The 19,422-nt window shown below is 33.8% G+C and overlaps 1 protein-coding gene across 1 annotated transcript in view; it reads right to left on the bottom strand.

The window, feature by feature from the left end:
• Positions 1 to 19,422, bottom strand: part of SEMA3E (semaphorin 3E) — a 238,043-nt gene that overhangs the window by 73,728 nt on the left and 144,893 nt on the right. The window contains exons 3-4 of the mRNA XM_049772801.1: positions 17,423 to 17,482; positions 14,034 to 14,153 (exon numbers count right to left, since the gene is read on the bottom strand). Of these exons, the coding sequence (XP_049628758.1) occupies positions 14,034 to 14,153; positions 17,423 to 17,482 (180 nt within the window). The remainder of the gene's footprint in view (positions 1 to 14,033; positions 14,154 to 17,422; positions 17,483 to 19,422) is intronic.

The following is a 19,422-nucleotide window of genomic DNA, read 5'->3' as shown; positions in this document are numbered from 1 at the left end:
ACCACTAAGTAGTTAGCTAGGCACAGAGGGGACCACTTAGTCTGGCAGCCCGGGGGGTGAGGGAGGAGGATATGGGAGGTAGGACGGAACGGAGGTGGAGGGAGGACAATTCGGTGATGAGAATTCCCCTGATTTTATGTTAATATGTACCTAAAATATTATTATCAATAATATGTAGGCCACTATTATTAAAATAAAAATTATATTAAAAAGAATGAGAGATTATAGAAAAATCTGAGGAGATAAAATTAGGATATATAAATATACTAAAATATATTATTATAGACAAATAATCATAATAACTAATTATAACCGGTTTATATTGTACTAGAAATAAAACTGAGTTTACATATTAACAAATAATTTCCAAAATCTTAAATATATTTCAGATATGATCTATAAGTAGATATATAAAGTCATTTTTCACATTTCAATCAGAGAAGAAAGATTGTTGCTGGATACAAGAATAAGGTGGATTAAGAAGTATATTTATCCATTCTAAGTACATAATAGAATAATTTTTAGGAAGAGAGGTAGAAATACTGGAGTATCAAAACTCTCCAATATTACTCATCATCAAAAACTATTTAATGATTCAATTAGTGATAGAAATACTATAAGAAAGAGAAAAATTAGTTTGAACTAAAAACCAACAACAGTATCTAAAGTGGCCTACTAAATATTTTTTACCAAACAATAGATTAATTAAAGACTGTTATTATGCTTGGGTTTTACAATACTCTTCACTTTCTTAAAGTAAAATTATGGAAATAAATAGCATAAGAATAATCGTACAAATTTGTCAATTTTTCCACTTCTCAGAGAACTTTTATTGCCTATTTCATCTATATAAAAATTCAAATAAAAGTTTTCAGGAAAATATATCTATAGTACTGAAGAATTTTAAAAGTTTGAATATGTAAACTACAAATTCATTAAGTTATGAATATATACTTACTTTTAAAATATACTTTAATTTTGCTTTAGAATGTCAAACATGACAAAATTTACTTTGCTAAACTGGAATAAGCAAGCCATTTTAATGAAGCCAATATTTTAATTAAGCTACCAAATTTAACTCTATGTACATCTGTTCTATATCATGTCCATGAATTAAGAGTATAATAACATGTGACTGAATTTAGAACTAATTTAACTTGACTAGAGTAATAAAATTCATGTAATTTATAATGACCACATATCATTTAACAACTTAAGGTTATTAAGTTTTTGTCTTAGTGAAAAATTTTGAAAATAAGAAAGTCCTTCTATAATCTTAAATTTTAACAAATATATTTAGTTTGTTTAGAGCCAGTAAAACTTATTAATTCCTTATGTTATTAATTTATATAAAAGTGTATATTTTTGCATTTCTCTACACACTTTAAAGATAATATTTAAAGCTATATCCTTGATATATTTGAAGTGAAGGAACTGTTTTTATGGAAAAATGTCATATCCTGTAGGTTGTCTAAATTAAATTCATTTAAATTCATTTGAGAGCATGGCTCTTAGTTTAATACTTATTTAACAGGTCATATGAAATATTATTCCTGAAGTAATCAAGAAATCAAGCTTATTTGAGGATTCTATTAGAATAATAGGCTGTCTTTAAATAATGTCTAAAGTTTATATCTGAGACTGGAATATAAAAATTACTCCTGGGACTAGAATATTAAGAATCAAAGACGTTCATTACAAGACAGAGTAAATTTAAAGAGTATGAGAATAACAGAATAAACAATTGAAATGAACTCCTTGTACTGTGAAAAGTTAGAAACAGCAGTTAACCATAGAAGAGGCTAAATAATAAAACAAAACAAATACAGTAGGTGAGAAATTGTTTTAATTTGAACTTATTTCCTATCTAAAGCAGAACATTTTAAAGAACCAACATGATGGTAGCTGTAGTGACAGTAGAGTGTGAAGGCACTTGCTTTGCACATGGCCTACTATCCTAGTTCAATCCTTGTGTTTGATATGGTCCCCTGAATCTTGAAGAGTGATTCCTGATGCAGTCAGAAATAATCCTTGAGCACCTCTAGGTATTACCAAAACAAACAAACAAAAGCACCAAGATTAATAACCGTCAAAATAAACAAAAAATAAGGGCTAGAAATGACACAATAACCAAAACATTTTGTATGTAAAAACTTATTTAAAAAAATGAAAATATTGTTTGGGGAAGAAAGTATAAAAATCTATATGGAAAAGATTTCTACTTTTCCAATGCAATGAATTTACTTTGAATATGATCAATTATGCTCTTAATGTCCTTCTATAAGTAAATTTGAAAATACAACTTAAAGATAAAAAATGCAAGAGTTAAAAATTCCAATTTTTAATATTAGATATATTACAAATTGTAATTAAGATATTAATATAGGTATAGATATAGTGATAGATAAAGAGTACAGCAAATATGGCACTATACATGAGCCCCCTGTTGGATCTTAGGTACCCCATATATTCCCCAAACCTCTCCAGGAGTGAGTACTAAGTACAGAAACAGGAACAAGCCCTGATCATTTGTGTGTATGGCTTCCAAAAATCAAACTAGAGAGACAGCAAAGCAGTAGGGTGTTTGCCTTGCAGGCAGCCAATTTAGGAGAGATGGTGGTTCAAATCCCAGCATCCCATATGGTCCCCTGTGCCTGCCAGGATTGACTTCTGAGCTCAGAGCCAGGAGTAATTTTTGAGTGCTGTCGGGTGTGACCCAAAAAACAAAATCAAAACCAAACCAAACCAAACCAAATCAAACTAGCAAACAAACAAGAATAACAACATTATTTATTGAGTGCTTTATTATTATGAATTATAATATATTTTACACTCAGCACAGTTACAAAGTATTAATTATGTATCATTCCTAAAGTGGACTCTAAAGGAATATTTTTGAAGTATTTATTAGGTATCTGGTTAAATTACAGTAAAATAATGACCACCAATACTTCATAAATAGTCCGGGTCTGGGCTTATAAAATGGTCACCCAGATCTTTGGTTGATCAATGGAGAAGGCATATTTTAAATAGTTTAATTGTGCCAGTTCGTATACATTTCTAATTGACCTTCATTTCTCTTTTCTAAAGTCCTCTGTTGTAGCTAATTTATTTAAGGAAGGTATTTATCCTCCATAGACATGAATTTACCATGCTGGGGTTATCAGCCAAGTATAAGAGAGAGAAGGGGGATATTGAAAAAAAGATGGAGAGACTTGGTAAGTAGGCTGTGGTGTTGGAACTTTATATGTATGAAATCCGATTAGTTATAGTATTTTAAGTCATAATGCCTCAAATAAAAAATGTAAATATCTCCATGATTGAGCAACACCCTCCAAATATAAAGATGGTATTTAAAAAACCATGTGGGTGAGTTACCTTTGCTGTCTCTCTCTAATATGTAGGGAAGTACATATGGTATAAATATATTTCTCTTTAACTTTACTCTTATCAATCAGCATCATGCTTACCTGATTTGCTGAGACTATGAAAAACCCAAAGGGGTGGAAGATGATTTTGTTGTAATCTTCCATTCCTACTGTGAATTATATAATTCAGTAACTTTTTACTTGGTGGTAGCGGGAATGGAGAGGGAACTTAAGACAATGAATACCAAGAAAATCCCCCTATCTGCATCTCTGTTCGTCTTTTTATATATAATTTATAAATAATGCAAATTTTTCTCTTCTATCCGTTACTTCCCATTTTTATACCTCCAGATTGAGTTTTCTGTTAATTTCACAAGGCAAGTGAAAGAGGCAATAATAAAAATTGTAAATATTTTATAGCAATATATTTTTTTCTTTTTGACAAAGTTTATTTGGTAGTTTATATTTGGCTTGCTTTTTTATTTGTTTGTTTTAGGTAGTCTGGAGGCACATTTAAGGATCACTTCTGGCAGGTTTGGTGAACCATATAGGGTGCTGGAGATTCAATGGATGTAAACCACTTATAAAGTAAGCATCTTACTGCTGTACTGTTTCTCCAGAGCCTGGTACATTTACATTGTTCCCTCATAAGCTCTCACAAAAACCCACTTGACAACGGACCAGCAATCTTCCCTTATGGTCAACAGACTCAAATCAAGAAATTAAAAGTACCTGTTAAGTATATGGACGCCCTTATAATATTTCTCTTCAATATCAGTTTCCCTGCCTGCTTTCCCACCTTCGGCCTTCCAGGTGGAGGGCGCTGTTGAGATCCTAATAAATAGACGTTGAACTAGGAGGTCAGGGTCTTTTGAGCAGTGAACTGGCAGGCTCTGGCTTTTGGGGCTCCTAGCAGGCTGACAATGGATCCTGCGTCTGACCTTCTTCCTTTTTGTCTCTGTGGATTATTTGTCGCGGATAAATACTGCAAGGATCTCCCCCCTTCCTCCACCCATCCCCTTCCTAGGGAATAGGGGAATGGGAATTTCTTACCTACTCTGGGAGCTCTTTGAAGACCATCATCAGCCAGTTTAGAAGAAAAATTAACACTGCCGTACCAATCCTTAATATTTATATAAAAGTGCTCAGTTTAATTAGCCATCGAGATAGAATATTAGTATAAAGTAAGATAACGCTATAAATCCAACAAAATTGTACAATAAACAAAGTATGATCTGGAAAGTAATGAGTTTTCATGCATTGATGATGACATGTGTGGTTATAATAATTGATAAACAGTTTGGCAATATTTGTTGAAGTTGGTCATATGTATCTTAAGTCAGCAAATTATATTGTTGAAATTCATCAAGAGAAAAACATGTGCATGGTTACTAAAGTTTTTCAAATATGTTTAGATGTATAGTTCAACAGCTTTAAAAATGTAAAGAATCTGCAAATTAAATATGGGTAGATGCTATGAATATTCCATATATACAAATTCTAGAAGAGATAATATAAAATATGATGATAGATATTGTGATTTATAAAGACCCTAAAGAATGTCTCAAAGTAGAGAGATGTTTCACAAGTTTCCAGTCAATATTAATAGTGAGTGCTAGCTACAGGATTTTACGATGGAAGGGTAAAAGGATTCTATGTGTTAGATTTCACTTGAGAATGATCATAAGAAAGCTATTGGGAAAGCAGATTGTTTGACACACTTCACATCCTGTTCATTTTTGCACCATCTCTGTATGAGACTGGAAGGTAGTAAGAAGCTTATCCATGTCTTTTGCAGGCTCAGTAAGAAGATGAGGCTGTGTATCTGAGCATCTTTCCAGTTGGCTCTCTTGAGGAATAAGGAACCAGCAAAGAATTCTTCTGCCCAGAGTTTTAACTATTTTTTTTGAGGGGGGGACACCAAATGACCCTCAGGAGTTAGTCCTGGCTATACACTCAGAAATCGCTCCTTGCTTGGGGAACCATATGGGACGCTGGGGGATAGAACCGCTGTCTATCCTAGGTCAGCCATGTGCAAGGCAAATACCCTAGCTCTGCGCCACCACTCCGGTCCCGAAACTATCTTTTAAAAAGAAGCAGGACAAATCTCCAGGGAGCAGCTGGCTCTCCTCTGAAGTTTATTTTACAATTTGAAAGTTACGCATACACAGATGTCAATAAAATAATCAAAGGAAGTTGGTGTTTTGGCCTTCCACAAATCTCACAATAATTTGATATATTTATTTTTGCAAACATGTAAGTTTAATAAAAACTGTAATTGTTTTATTTATGTCTTCTTTTATTTCAGTTGAATTTTTTTTTACTCCAGATAGTTTCAGTATAGTTTATTTCTCTACGAGACATACTAATTCTGTCTTATTCACTGAAACAGCTGCACATTTTAGGCTAAGAATGAAATATTATGCACATAATTAAGCAGTTTATTTTTATACATTTAATCCCAAGACTTCAGTCAGAAAATGAATGTACTGCTTGAGTGGTTGGGTCCCTGAAGGGCAAATGAGCTGCTTAGGGCTGTAGCCCAGTAAGCATTTATGCCCTTTAGTTTGATTAGACTTTAAAAAAACTGGCAGCCATATGCCTGATTCAGCTCACAGATGTACTTTGTTTGTCACAAACAGTGGTTCTTGTTTGTTTTCTCTAAGGCAGCTTACATTTGAAAACCGGTTGGTTTCACATAGTAAAATTGTGATTCCCACAGAACTGAAATGAAAAGAATCAATCGGTGCTAAGGAGTTGCTATCCCATCCCTCCATAGAATCAAGCTCTTCATAATATTCCACAGACCCCATGACTCATACAATGCACATTAGACCCTTGCCATGGCCAGTTTTTACTTCCATTTGGTCCTGAAAAGCACTAGCATTTGTTACTTAAGTTTTAGAAAGAGTATAAAACTTCCTTAAAACAAATAAATGTTTAGAGTCCAGTAAGTAATCAGTAATCATGGAGTGAGTATGGAAATAAACTAAAGGATGAATGGGATTTGTTAATTGATACAAGGAATTAAAACTAAAATTTTAACAAGTTCACATTAAGACATTGATGAATAGTACTTAAAAAATGGAATTCTTAAGTGACTCCCTTTTCTTTTACTTACGTAGTTTCAGCCAAATGATTAAAAATTTGATAATACAATAAAATTTCTTTTAAGACTTTAGAATATACATTTAGCTATATATAAGATAAAAAGCAGAGACATTCTTTCAGTATGCTTTTTTGGTTTACTTATAAAATGTATCCAGAAGAGTGTATAGGTTGCAAAATAAAATCTAATCCAAAATTATATTTCTGACACTGAGCTAAAATATAAAATATTTTATATAACCAATGTCCAGATCACAAAGAAGCACATCAAAAGTATTCAGTACTGCTATTGTACTTTTTTTAGTTTCTAATCCCTAAAACCCACTATTTTGAGAGTAAGAGACTGCAAATTTCTGATGAAAGTATGATTGTTCAAATTTTAAGACCATAGAGATGATAATGTCTTTACTATCATTGAGCTTACCTCTGGGCCTTAATAAAGAAAAATTAAAACATATGAGTACAAGATATGAACTTTGTTTTAAAATACTGAAAATAGGATGAAGAAATAGTACAGTGGGTAGGGTTCTTGCCATCCAAGCTGCTGAATGAGATCTGTTTCTGGCAACGCATAGGACCACCAAGTCTGCCAGGAGTGGTCTCTGAGCACAGAACCAGGATAAATCCTGTGTATCGTCAATGTGACCCCCCAAAATACAAAGTAATAAAAAATAAAAATTCTGAGAGTAGTCCCTAAAAACTACTAGAAATGTACTTCCCAAATAAATAAATAAAATAGTTTCTATTTTGATACTAATTTTATTTAGGCACCATGATTTATACAACAGTTCATGATGAAGTTTCAGGCACACAGTGTTCCAACATTCAACCACTACTATTCAGCATCCCTCCATAAAGGTCTTAAGGCACACTTCAGTCCCTCTACTCACCAGACTCAGTTTTTTACAACCAGAAGATTGTAAGCTGAATACCAGTAAGCTGAATCATGGGGCCAGAGACAAACCAGTATACAATCATCCTTTCTTATTTAATATGTAAAAATAAAGTATGATTAGCAGAGAGCTAATGTTATCTAAGATTACCCAATACTGCATATACTATGTATATAAATTATAATGGTTTTATATAAACCATTTCCTAGGTCTGGACAGAATTCACATTAGGGCAATCAACCACTCTAGTTTAGAGTATTCATATGGTGATGGAATAATACATTTCTTATGATTGGATTACATATCTTATATGAGTTTCTTTGGTCAGCTGAACTAAAAAATGTGCATGCTTTTGTTGAAGAACTAAAAGAAAGGTCAAGCGACTAGGAAATCTAGGTAGCATCTAAGATCAAAGAATAGCCCTTGGGTAAAAATGCATCAAATTTATCTGCATCAAGTAAATGTAATTTAGCAATACATCAATGCATAAAGTTAGTAGTGCATCACTTTGGTAATGCATCAAGTTTTGTAATGTGTCAAATTAAATTTACATTAAGTATGCAGGTGTAGGGGCCAGAGAGATAATAAAATGGATAAGGCTCTTGTCTTACATGTGACTGACCTTCCTTTGGTTCCTAACATCACATAGTCTCCCCTGAGCCTGGCAAAGACTCATTCTTGAGTACAGAATCAGGAGCAAGCTCTTACCACTATAAGGTGTGGCCGAAAAACAAACAAAAAAACTGTAGATTTGAGTTCAACACCTTCAAGGAAGCAAAGTTATCAGCAAGTACAAGATATTAGAAAGACTAGAGCCCAGACATAATCTTGGTTTTAGCCTTGAGAGACTCAAACAGTACTGACAATTCTACACCCTACATAGACTGAGAGATTACATACATATTTTAAGCTTCCTGATTTAATATTTATTATTCAACATATAAAACTAATGCATTTAATAACATGCCATATTCACTCTGTTCCATGAGAAAAAAGATGAAAACAACTTAATTTTGTAATTGAAAACTTTACACAGCCTTCCAAAATCCTCTTCCAATTAAAAATATATTTCTGGATTAAAAATATTTTATATAATGTCTTTTTTCATTATTCAACTGCTTTTACGCACTCCTATTCTAATTATTTCACTAAAAGTTGTCCCCTTTTTAGAATGAATGGTGTGGTCTGTCACTGTTACTTGTTTTTCTTTTTCTTTTTTTTAACTATAATTTTTATTTTGATCATAGTGGCTTACATATTGTTGACAATAATATTTTAGGTACATATTTATATAAAATGAGGGGAATTCCAATCACCAATTTGTCCTCCCTACACCTCAGTTCTCCTCCTACCTCCCATATCCTCCTCCCTCACCCCTGGGGCTGCTAGAATATGTGGTCCCCTCTATATCTAGCTTACTACTTATAGTCTTGCATCTGTTTGGTCTTGATACCTCCATTATTTCCCCCTCTAACTAGGAGGCAGGACTAGATAGTTCAATTTATGTGGTTTGTTTGAATAAGAGAAAAGTAATAAACAGGGGTAAAAATCAAATACACCGAAAATGGGCGGAATCCTTCTAGAGGCTCTCATCATCGGTTTGAGAGACGAACGGGGAAAAGAAGGTGAAACACCCCAACCATACAAAAAGAGGTGTCAAATAAAATATCCAGTGAGCACTCCAACTAAAGATAAGCACCACAAAAAAGCCATGGTCTTGAGATAAAAAAAAAAAATGGCAGAGCACATAAAGAAAAGAAAAGAAGAAAAGAAAATAAATAAATATAAATGGAGAAAACAACTTCAATAACCACACCAAAACAAAGAAATCGACAAAAAGTGATAGATAAATAAAAAATATAAATACAAATTAAAAATAATATATAAAAATAAAAAATGTTTTGTGCTTTTTGCCTTTTTATCCTCCTGCACGGGCACAGTAAATATTGGGGTTATTTGGAAAGGAATTCAGTTGGCCTAAGAGATACACGGTTTCTCCACCCTTGGAGTATATTTTCATGGGTTTAACTATAGACTCCGTTCAGGTTCATTTACTCTCCCCTTGGAGCTTTCGTGGTGTGTAGAAGACTTCTGCTCTGTCCTAGATGATAAAATCAGACCTCTGTATCTAGAGATCTCAATATCTGCACAAGTCCAGGAGTGGAACTTATGATGAAGTCTTTCTTTGTGGTTTTAGAAGTTCTGTTCCCTCAGTGTCATTTTAATCTGTCTTCTGTGGTTTGTGGTCTTGGTCTTTGCGCTGATCCTAGGACGGAACCTAGGATAGCGTCTTTCGCTGTGTTTCCAGACGACCCATTCCGTTGCAATGGTCTCAGACAGACCTTTGGAAGTGGAGATTATGGTTGTTGTGCAAGTCGTAGCTCAAACCCTAGACTAGGGCTTTTTTTATTGGTCCCAGGATACATACAGTCCAGTCATGGTTCTAGCAGCCAGTCATCTGTAAATCGCGATCTTGGCTTTTGGACAGACCAAAGGGTGACAAGTCTTCTGATTTTGTCTTATCGTTAGCTGGTGAAGTAGGATAACCCGCTCTTAGGTCAAGTTGTTCCCATTTTCTTCGTTGTCAGGATATTATATTAGAGCTGGCACTTGTTGGTGGCCCAGCAGTACTAAGGATGTCCCGGATGGAATTTGTTTCCTGTAGCTGTTGTGAAGAACTATGTCGTTTCTATGCCTGGGATCCAGGGTTCAAGGCTGGACGGATGGTATCTAATCACCTGAAGTCTAAGTTGGGCCCACGTGACATATTTTCAAGGTGGGAGATATCCCTGTACTGTAAACAAGTATGAGTTCTTATCCCTAGTAGATAAGAGCTCATTTTATATGTGTTTTTCTTTTCCTTTTATAAATTACAAAAGAGATTCTGAATTTGTACTATCCTGATTTGCATTAGCTTCACCTGCTTAGGCTTTCATTGGTACCCCCCTAGACATTTGCTATCACTTAAATAATGGCATTTTTAAGTTTCTAATAAAGTGGTGGAAGAAAAAAGAAAAAAGGGTAGGAGAGATGAAGGAGGAGAAAGAAGGAAGTGGAGAGTGAGGAAAAAGAGACAAAAGTTAGGAAAGTGATAAAGTAGGAGAGAGAGGGAGTAAAGAAAAATAAAAATAAAATTATGAATAGACAGGTAGAGACTTGAAAATCCTCAGAGCCAGTAATCTAGAACTCAATAAATCATCGTATTCTTATATCCTCTTTTTATACTTGCTCTAGAGTCTACTTTTTCAAATGAATTTAAATGGAAATTGAATAAATATAACGAATACTGAACATCTTTACTGTTCTCACAAAAACTTCCTTAGTTTCCTTTTCTGTTAAAGACTATTATTTTTACCAAGTATTAAGTGATAGAATCTGAATTTATGTTTATCTTTCATCAGCAACATACAATAAAATACCAAGGTATATTAATTTTCCTGTAGGGAAATTTCACATATTACTTCAATGCTGGCTTTCCCTGTCTAATGGAAGAATAGTACATAGAAAGTACATAGTACTTTCTCACAGACTTCTGCAAAAAACTCCTTTAATTCCTGTCTTTTAGTTCTCTTTGCTTGAATAAATCCTTAATATTGATAATGCCATGGTCAATCAAGCACTACTTAAACTTTTTCCTAGTTCTCCGAGCTGCTTTTAGAAACAATAGATTTCACTGGCAAAATGCTTCACTAATTTGCCCCAATTTTATCATTTGTTGTTTCCTAACCAGCCAGTTCATTGTCAGCAAATTGAGCTCTTAGGTACCTAACTCTCCGTTTTTTTAATCAAAATATTTTTCTGGGCCCGGAGAGATAGCACAGCGGTGTTTGCCTTGCAAGCAGCTGATCCAGGACCAAAGGTGGTTGGTTCGAATCCCGGTGTCCCATATGGTCCCCGTGCCTGCCAGGAGCTATTTCTGAGCAGGCAGCCAGGAGTAACCCCTGAGCACTGCTGGGTGTGGCCCAAACACACACACACACACACACACACACACACACACACACACACACACACACACACAAAAAGAATATTTTTCTTACCTATAACACTCTGTAAATTTTCATTGCCTCAGATAAAATGTTATCAAACCTCCAAATAGGGATTTTACTAATTCTGTCACTGCTTGATTATTATATAATAGTGTTCTCTTAACCAATTGCCCAAATAGTTTCCAAAACAAGTTTTCAATAAAATCTTAAATTTAATCACTTAATAATAATAATAAAGACCATGTGTATGAAGATGAATTACTTTATTATATTTTGCTATTGACAAGTACCTCCTTAGATTATCTCTTGCATTAAGAACAGTGATAAAATAAAAATTATCTTTCGAACACCAATTATTTTTTAGGGAATGGAAAAAAGACTAGATATATTTTTTCTTACTCAAGGAACCTCTGCTAATTCATTTGTAAAAACAAATCTAGAGCTTAAGTTAAAATTTATATACTTATTAGTTTAGAAAGTCAGATAATAGAAAGTTATACACAATAAAGCACTATGCAGGTAAAAAAGCAAATTGTCTCTTTTTCTATAAACCAGGTGAAAATATAGTGTGTCATGTAAAGTTAAATAAGTCAGAGAAAAAAGGAAAATTGCAGGTTTTCTCATTCTCATATGGTATATAATGAAATAAAATGAGAAAGTATACTGCTTTTGTTTTTTGTTTTTGTTTTGTTTTGTTTTGTTCTGGATTTGCGAGGCATTGGATCACACCAGGCAGCACTCAGGGGTTACTGCTAGCTCTACGCTCAGAAATCTCTCCTGGAAGGGAAGGCTTGGGGGACCATATGGGATACTGAGATTCGAATCACTATCCTTCTGCTTGCAAGGCAAACACCCTACCTCCATGCTATCTCTTTCAGCCCCAGGGGTATACTCTATTTAAGGGGTGGGGGGAGCTAAACTTTGACATAAAGGTATTTCAGGTGTGAGAAGGGATCTTAAGAGAAAAAGGGGATGGAAAAAGTGGACTAGAAAGTATCAAGGACAAATATCAAAGTCTAAGAAATAGAATGTTTCTGACATTTTGATGAGGACTTTGTAGTCAATGGCATAAACATTAATATCATTGTAATCTGTTACCTAAATAATACTTGAATAAAATAAACAAAGCAAAGAAAAATACTGGTTCTTAGATACAAAAGTGTTTATTTTTTAGAAGGTGAGACTTCTGAAGTTATAGATTTGAATGATTTCCTCCCTTATTCATAGTTTACATAGTTTTTACAGGGTCTCTCATTTAAAGGAGAAACACAGTAAAGGAAGCCTATGCATATGTGATATCAAATGTTATAAATTATCGTATACATTTAAAAGGATGAGATAAATAATAGAGATTTAAAATACCAGGTGAATTGAAGAAGAACCCAGAAACAAGGGAGATACACTGAAATCTGTGTGTACAAAATACAAATAAACTTTTCCAAGTTCTGTACCAATACCTGGATATCATGTGCAGACAGATCCAGAAAAATAGTGGTTACCAACTACAAAGACATTTTGACACTTTATATATATGCGCATATTATGACGGAGATGCAGTGAAGCTCTACATTGTTTCCTTAAAATAATTTTGTAAATAAAACATGGAATTTAACAAGGTATAATTAATATAGAACTTGGGCTGATTAATTAACACTTAATATAGTAAAAATCATGCAAATAAGCTTTCTTGTTGATTTTTGGTTTTGGTGATGCTCGGGGATTTCTCCTGACCCTAACACTCTGGAATTGTTCCTGGTGGTGGTAGGGGGGCCAAATGGGATCCTGGGATTCAAATCCAGGATGCTTGTATACAAAGCATATGCCCTACTTGCTGTACTATAACTCTGGCCCCTCAACTAATGGACTGCAGAGGCCCTTCCAGCTGGAGTAAGCATTTCAAATATTTCTAACTCTATTTATACCAGAATGTAACTAGTACAAAGAATATCAGAAAATTAAATATATTTTAGAGCCAATGCTGTTTTTAGGTGAAAGGAGTCTATTTAATTACAGAATACCAAGATCTCTGTTTTATCTGTGATCCATCTTAATGTAGGATTTCACCATCAGACCTAAATTAAAATTACAGATTCTGACATCAGAATATAGTTCAATTTGCTCCCATGTGAAACTATGATGTGAGCATTTTAAAATGTGCCTAAAATAAATAAGAGTTGAAAGTCTGTTGAAACACGTTATACAACTGGTCTTCAAGCCTGCTGGTTAGTAAATACATATGTGGCAGATTCAGTTGAGATTTTCTTTCTTTAAACTGTATTACCAGTTATAGAATTTTGGGGGAAGACACAGATTTAACAAACTAATATTTCATAGTAGTCAATTCAGAATTATTTCCCACACCAAATTCACCTTCACTGACTGAGGAAGAAAATACAGTTTAAACACATTTTGGCAGGTCTTTTATTATGTACTACATGTGGTAATTTTCACTAAATCAATTTATATGCACTTATTTATACATGTTCTATATGTTATTCATTCTACATGTTCTAACCTAAGACCTTTAGAACCTCAGAGCTTATTTTTTGACTTAAGCAAACTGAATTAGTATAACATATGACTTTTTCACTTTTCAAAGAAATTACCATAATCTTAAAGTGGATTTTAAAGAGCTATGTTATTTTTATTGATGACTACAAATAAACACATCTTACCTCCAGATGATATCCAACTCTGATAAAGGTACAGTGTGGGTCAAATGCTCCAGTACCACAGGTCAGAAGATGTGTCCTGTTATAATGATGTAAGACTCGAACATAATTTGCACATTCACTCTGAATCGGAGAAGAAGGGGAAAGAAAATTAGCTACTGTGATAGCATAATTAACACTTTTTGACTTTTGTTTATTTTCATTCCAGAATTTTCATGATTGAATATCCATTCATGAGAGGACCAAGAAATTCAGATGACAAGTGGAGAACCAGCAGAAAACAATGAAAACAATTATGTTATGTTCATGATTTCTAGTGAAAGTGGAGGCATAATCAAAAAGCACTCTTCAGGAATATTTGAAAACAAAATATTTTTATAGTAATATGTTCATAGCATGCTCATAGCAAGTTATTCCCAATATTATTCTTCTAAAATATAAGGATAAACAATGAATCAGCATAAAGTCAAAGAGCCAGTATTAAGGAAAAGATTCATTACCTAGAATACAATATAGAAACTGGCATTATTCAGTTTCACTGTTTAGGGATGTAAGCAATATATTATAGGTTCATATAAAACACATGTATAAATAATTTTCAAGTAAATATATAGAAATATGTTTAAATATGTATGTAGTCTCAAGAATCCCTATGTATTATATAAGTTAATTATCACTAAGCTGCATTCTTAACTCCAGAATGACATTTATACTTAGTACTTTAAAACTATAACACAGCAATCAGTAAATATTTTGTAACATTCTGATACATCACCAAAAATTTAACTTTAAATTTAATTTTGTTTTGTATGGATCATTCAGTCTCTTTATAGCTGCATCACTATGTAACCACAGCATAGAAAGATCGATAAATAGCATAACACAAACACTGATAACCCTTCATTTACAACAATAAATGGATGGCTACATTTGGTGAAAGATCTCTCATGTTCCTATGCTGGGATTCAACTCTTAGATTTTATTTTGTTTTACATAAAATGTTCATTTTGAACATTATGAACCTCTGATGTTCTCTGTTGATCAAACAGTACCTGAAATATTCATATGCTTTACCAAGTATAAATGTACTGAATTATTTTTTTCTAGCAAACATTTGGATGTTGGATATTTCTAAATTGTTTTAAAAGAAACATAAGGGGCCAGAACAATAGTAGGTGGTAGAGTATTTTTTCCTTGCAAGCAGCCTTCTTGGCTTTGATCCCTGGCATTGCATATTGTTCCCTGAGCCCAACAAGGAGTGATCACCGAGTGCAGAATGAGGAGCACATCCTGAGCATTGTTAATTATGGCCCCAACACAAACAAACAAAAAGTAAAAATATTATGTCCTTTTGGTATATTGATATCAATAAATTTGATAACAATACCTGCAATAAATTAATCAAATGGTTTGCAAGTATAACCTTTGACTTTGAATATAATAGCAGTATTATAAAACATGTAACATTATTAGCTAAAATTAACATAACTCATATAAATTTATTAGGCCATAATAACCATCTAACCATTAATGATTCAAATTATTGTACTTCAAAATATAATCAGACTATAGCATTTCCTTGCTAAGAATGAGAAATGTAACCCCTGAGCTGATGAACCATGTATAATATATATTTACTTATTTGATTTTTTACTCATAACATTTATTCTGTGCATGATCCACATCACTGAAAAATATAGTCATGAAGCATGGAAAAATATTTTACTTCTCATACTGCTATAAGTACTTGCTTTTCATCTCTTGAAACTGTCACATCTTGAGTGAGCCAATTAGACCATACTTTGGCTCTTCTGGCTTATATTGACACAGTCTGAGAGTGTGTTCAATTAGTCAACATCATGCTGTGGACTAAGGAAAAAAGAATGTCTTGACTCATTCTTTGGCTGTGACCCAGTTGCTACAGAGAATTAAGAGTTGGTATAATGTATGCTAATGTTTTCACTGCACTATTTTTCTTCCTGAAAGCCAAGAAAAAATGCCAACATTCAAGAGGATGTGCATGTCCTGTTCAAGAGATATACAAAGTGCCATTGGTCAGCTACACCTTGCATGTTCACATTTAATATGTGACAAACCTTCTTAGAGCTGTCCCTGTAGCATAACCTTTTCTACTCAGATACTGAAGGGAGGCTATTAAAAAAATAATGACTTTAAAGTAGGAGGGACCCTAATATTATTGCAGAATACATAAAACATGTTTTTGTCTTTGTTTTCTTTCATATCTTTTGCTTTCTGTTTCTTTCTTTATATTTTAAGACAAAATTAAATTTTATAAAATATATGCTTAGCTTTCTCTTAAATTGAAAAAGTGCCTGCATATTATTTCCTACAAATATAGTGGAAATAGTGATAGAATAAAAACTTATAAATCCTAGTTGATTAAAATGTAATAAAGCATATCACTATATGAGTTGATGTTCATTACATAATTTATTCTTTATAATGTATATAGAGGCATATTTTATGAGCTGAATTTTTTCTATAATTTTTAAGAGTAAATAATGGGATTCAGTCCTTTGCTGCAGACATGTTAGCATTGCTAAGCAGAACCTTCGTGGGGTCTGGGAACCTTTCACAGGGAGAGAAGCGGAAGCACGAGTGGACGAATATGAAATATAAAAATGAAATAAATGAGACCACACAAAATGCATTGTATGGGGACCCTCGTCTAAGGGACGAGAGACAAATTTATTTTTTAGTCAATGACATTTTAAGCACAGGCTCTGGAATGCAGGGTGTCCTCAGGGAGAACAAAAGAGTGGGAGATGTTCAATGAGGGACCAAGCCTTAAATTTACATATTAACAGACCATTGTGCAGGTGAGAGAGAACTCTGCTGGAGGGCAGTAAAACCAGAACTAGAGATATTTTTGGTTTAGCAAAGAGCAGGTTTTTCAAGATACCAGGAGGAGAGAGACAGAGATATTTATGATGTCTATGTAGTAGCTGCAAAATAGATTTTAGGGGGGACAGAAATAATTGTTTACCATCATAGAGCTAGACTCAGAAAAACAATCTGTTGGAGCCAGGTTATACAAACTAGCCAGCAGGAAAATTTTGGCGGGCTTTTGGTACTGACATTTCTTTGTCTGTAGGAGAACTGAGGCTGAATTTCTATAGTGGCCAAATAGAGAGAAAAATGTAATGTTACAGCCATGTTGGAATTACCGCCAATGATCCACGCAAAGAGTCAAATAATTGACTTCGCTAAGCGGGCCTTTTGGCAAATAATTCTTTTAGAGGAAGGCACTGCACCAGGGAAGGAAAAAACCACGTCTGGTGTGTGCTTTCATTAAATGGGAAGTAACAGTCCTTTATGATAATCAGAAATGCACATAATGATTTGTTTAATTTGTAATGAAAAATACTTACTGCATCTTTTCCTTTCATAATACATTCTTCAATTTTTAGTGGTGGGCTAGGCCAGTGTATCTAAAATAATAGAAAAAAAAACATTATACAATTGTACCTAAATATCAATCACAATGAAAAACCATTTCATTTATTCCTGCAATTCTGAGCATTTTTATTTTGATGTTTACTTTTTTGAAAAGTAAAAGCAAGACTTTATCTTTTTTACATCATTATTTGCTTAATAAGGACACTTATCTTTAAATTTTATTTAATAGCATACCAATTCTTTTACCAAAAAAATTGCCTTTAGAAGTAGAAAGATAGTACAATTGTAGGGAAATTGTTTTACATGTGGCCAGCCCTTGTTCCATCCTTGGCACCCCTTATGGTCCTGAACACCACCAGAAGTGTGTCCAGAGCTAGAACTAAGACTTGAGTAGCCAGGTGTGACCCAAAACAAACAGAAATCTCTTTTAGACTTCCATGAAGCTTCAAGGCCAAATAAACTGCAAAGTTTTAAAGTAGTCTTGCCCTGTTTGTAGCCTGTTGTCCTTCATGAGCCTGAAGTTCCTCCTCCCACTGCTAACATCTCCTGGAGCCCCTTTGTACTTTTACCCTTCAGTATAGAGTTTGGTAGGGAGTAAGCAGTATTCAGTAATATTTGCTAATGGGAAAATATCTTCCTTGTAAAATTATTATGAGACAAATGATTATTATTATAATAGGCATGCATAATAATACAACATTGAGCCCTTGCATTAATTTTTTAAATGTTTATCTCCACTGATTTCCCACTAAATTTCAGAAAATTTTCATTATACTTCAAGTCTGTTTGAATTCTTCCTTGAAAAAAGGTACATTATCCAGTATTTCTTTTTTATCCTTAATCTGGGATAAAGGCATAAATTAATAAATGCAATGCCTACACCATGAAGTGTATATTTTAGTGAAAAAAATCATTTTCTCTGTAGTATTTTTGTTCATATTGTTGTTTCCATTTTTTTAAATTAATCATAAAGAATTAATCATGTGCCAGAGAGTGATAAGGAATTTATTTTAGTTTTTCGTTCAATTGTTTTATAAATTCTCATCTGTGAAGACTTACATTTGTTATACTATTCAACTCATAGCTCATTATTATCACGAGTCTGGAAAATCTTTATCCTGTATTTCAAATATTTATTTTCCTTCCTCATGTGTTATCCAACTAGAAGGCAATGTTTGTTATCTAATGTTCATCTAAATGTTTTCTTTTTTTTTTTTTTTTTGTGGTTTTTGGGTCACACCCGGCAGTGCTCAGGGGTTATTCCTGGCTCCAGGCTCAGAAATTGCTCCTGGCAGGCACGGGAGGACCATATATGGGACGCCGGGATTCGAACCGATGACCTCCTGCATGAGAGGCAAACGCCTTACCTCCATGCTATCTCTCCGGCCCCTTAAATGTTTTCTTATCATGTGTTTATTGTTGTCTTTTTGACATACACTTCAAGATTTTTATAAATAAAAAATTGCAATTAACTTTTTTTAGTTAAAACTGGTTTTATTAAGAGATACTGAGGAAGAGGATAAAAAGAGAAAAAGGATTAACATGCTTATGAAAGCAAAGACTTCTCTAACCGTGGGGAGAGAGAACCCTGGTACACAATCCAGCAAAAAGTATGAAAATCCACATCTCGGGGCCGGAGAGATAGCATGCAGGTAAGGCATTTGCCTTTCATGCAGGAGGTCATCGGTTCGAATCCTAGCGCCCCATAGCCCCATATGGTCCCCCGTGCCTGCCAGGAGCAATTTCTGAGCCTGGAGCCAGGAATAACCCCTGAGCACTGCCGGGTGTGACCCAAACACCACAAAAAAAAAAAAAAAAAAAAAAAAAAGAAAGTCCACATCTCAAGAGAGGAGATGCCGATCACATGTGCTCAGGTACCATGTTCCCAGGTAACACAGGGGCCAAAACTTTTCTTTTTATACCAATAACAGTTTTTAAGATTCCTATACATAATATGAATGTATACATAATT

This window comes from Suncus etruscus, chromosome 1 (genome assembly GCF_024139225.1).
Source record: "Suncus etruscus isolate mSunEtr1 chromosome 1, mSunEtr1.pri.cur, whole genome shotgun sequence".
Classification (NCBI taxonomy): domain Eukaryota; kingdom Metazoa; phylum Chordata; class Mammalia; order Eulipotyphla; family Soricidae; genus Suncus; species Suncus etruscus.
This window is presented reverse-complemented; position numbering and strand designations above follow the sequence as displayed.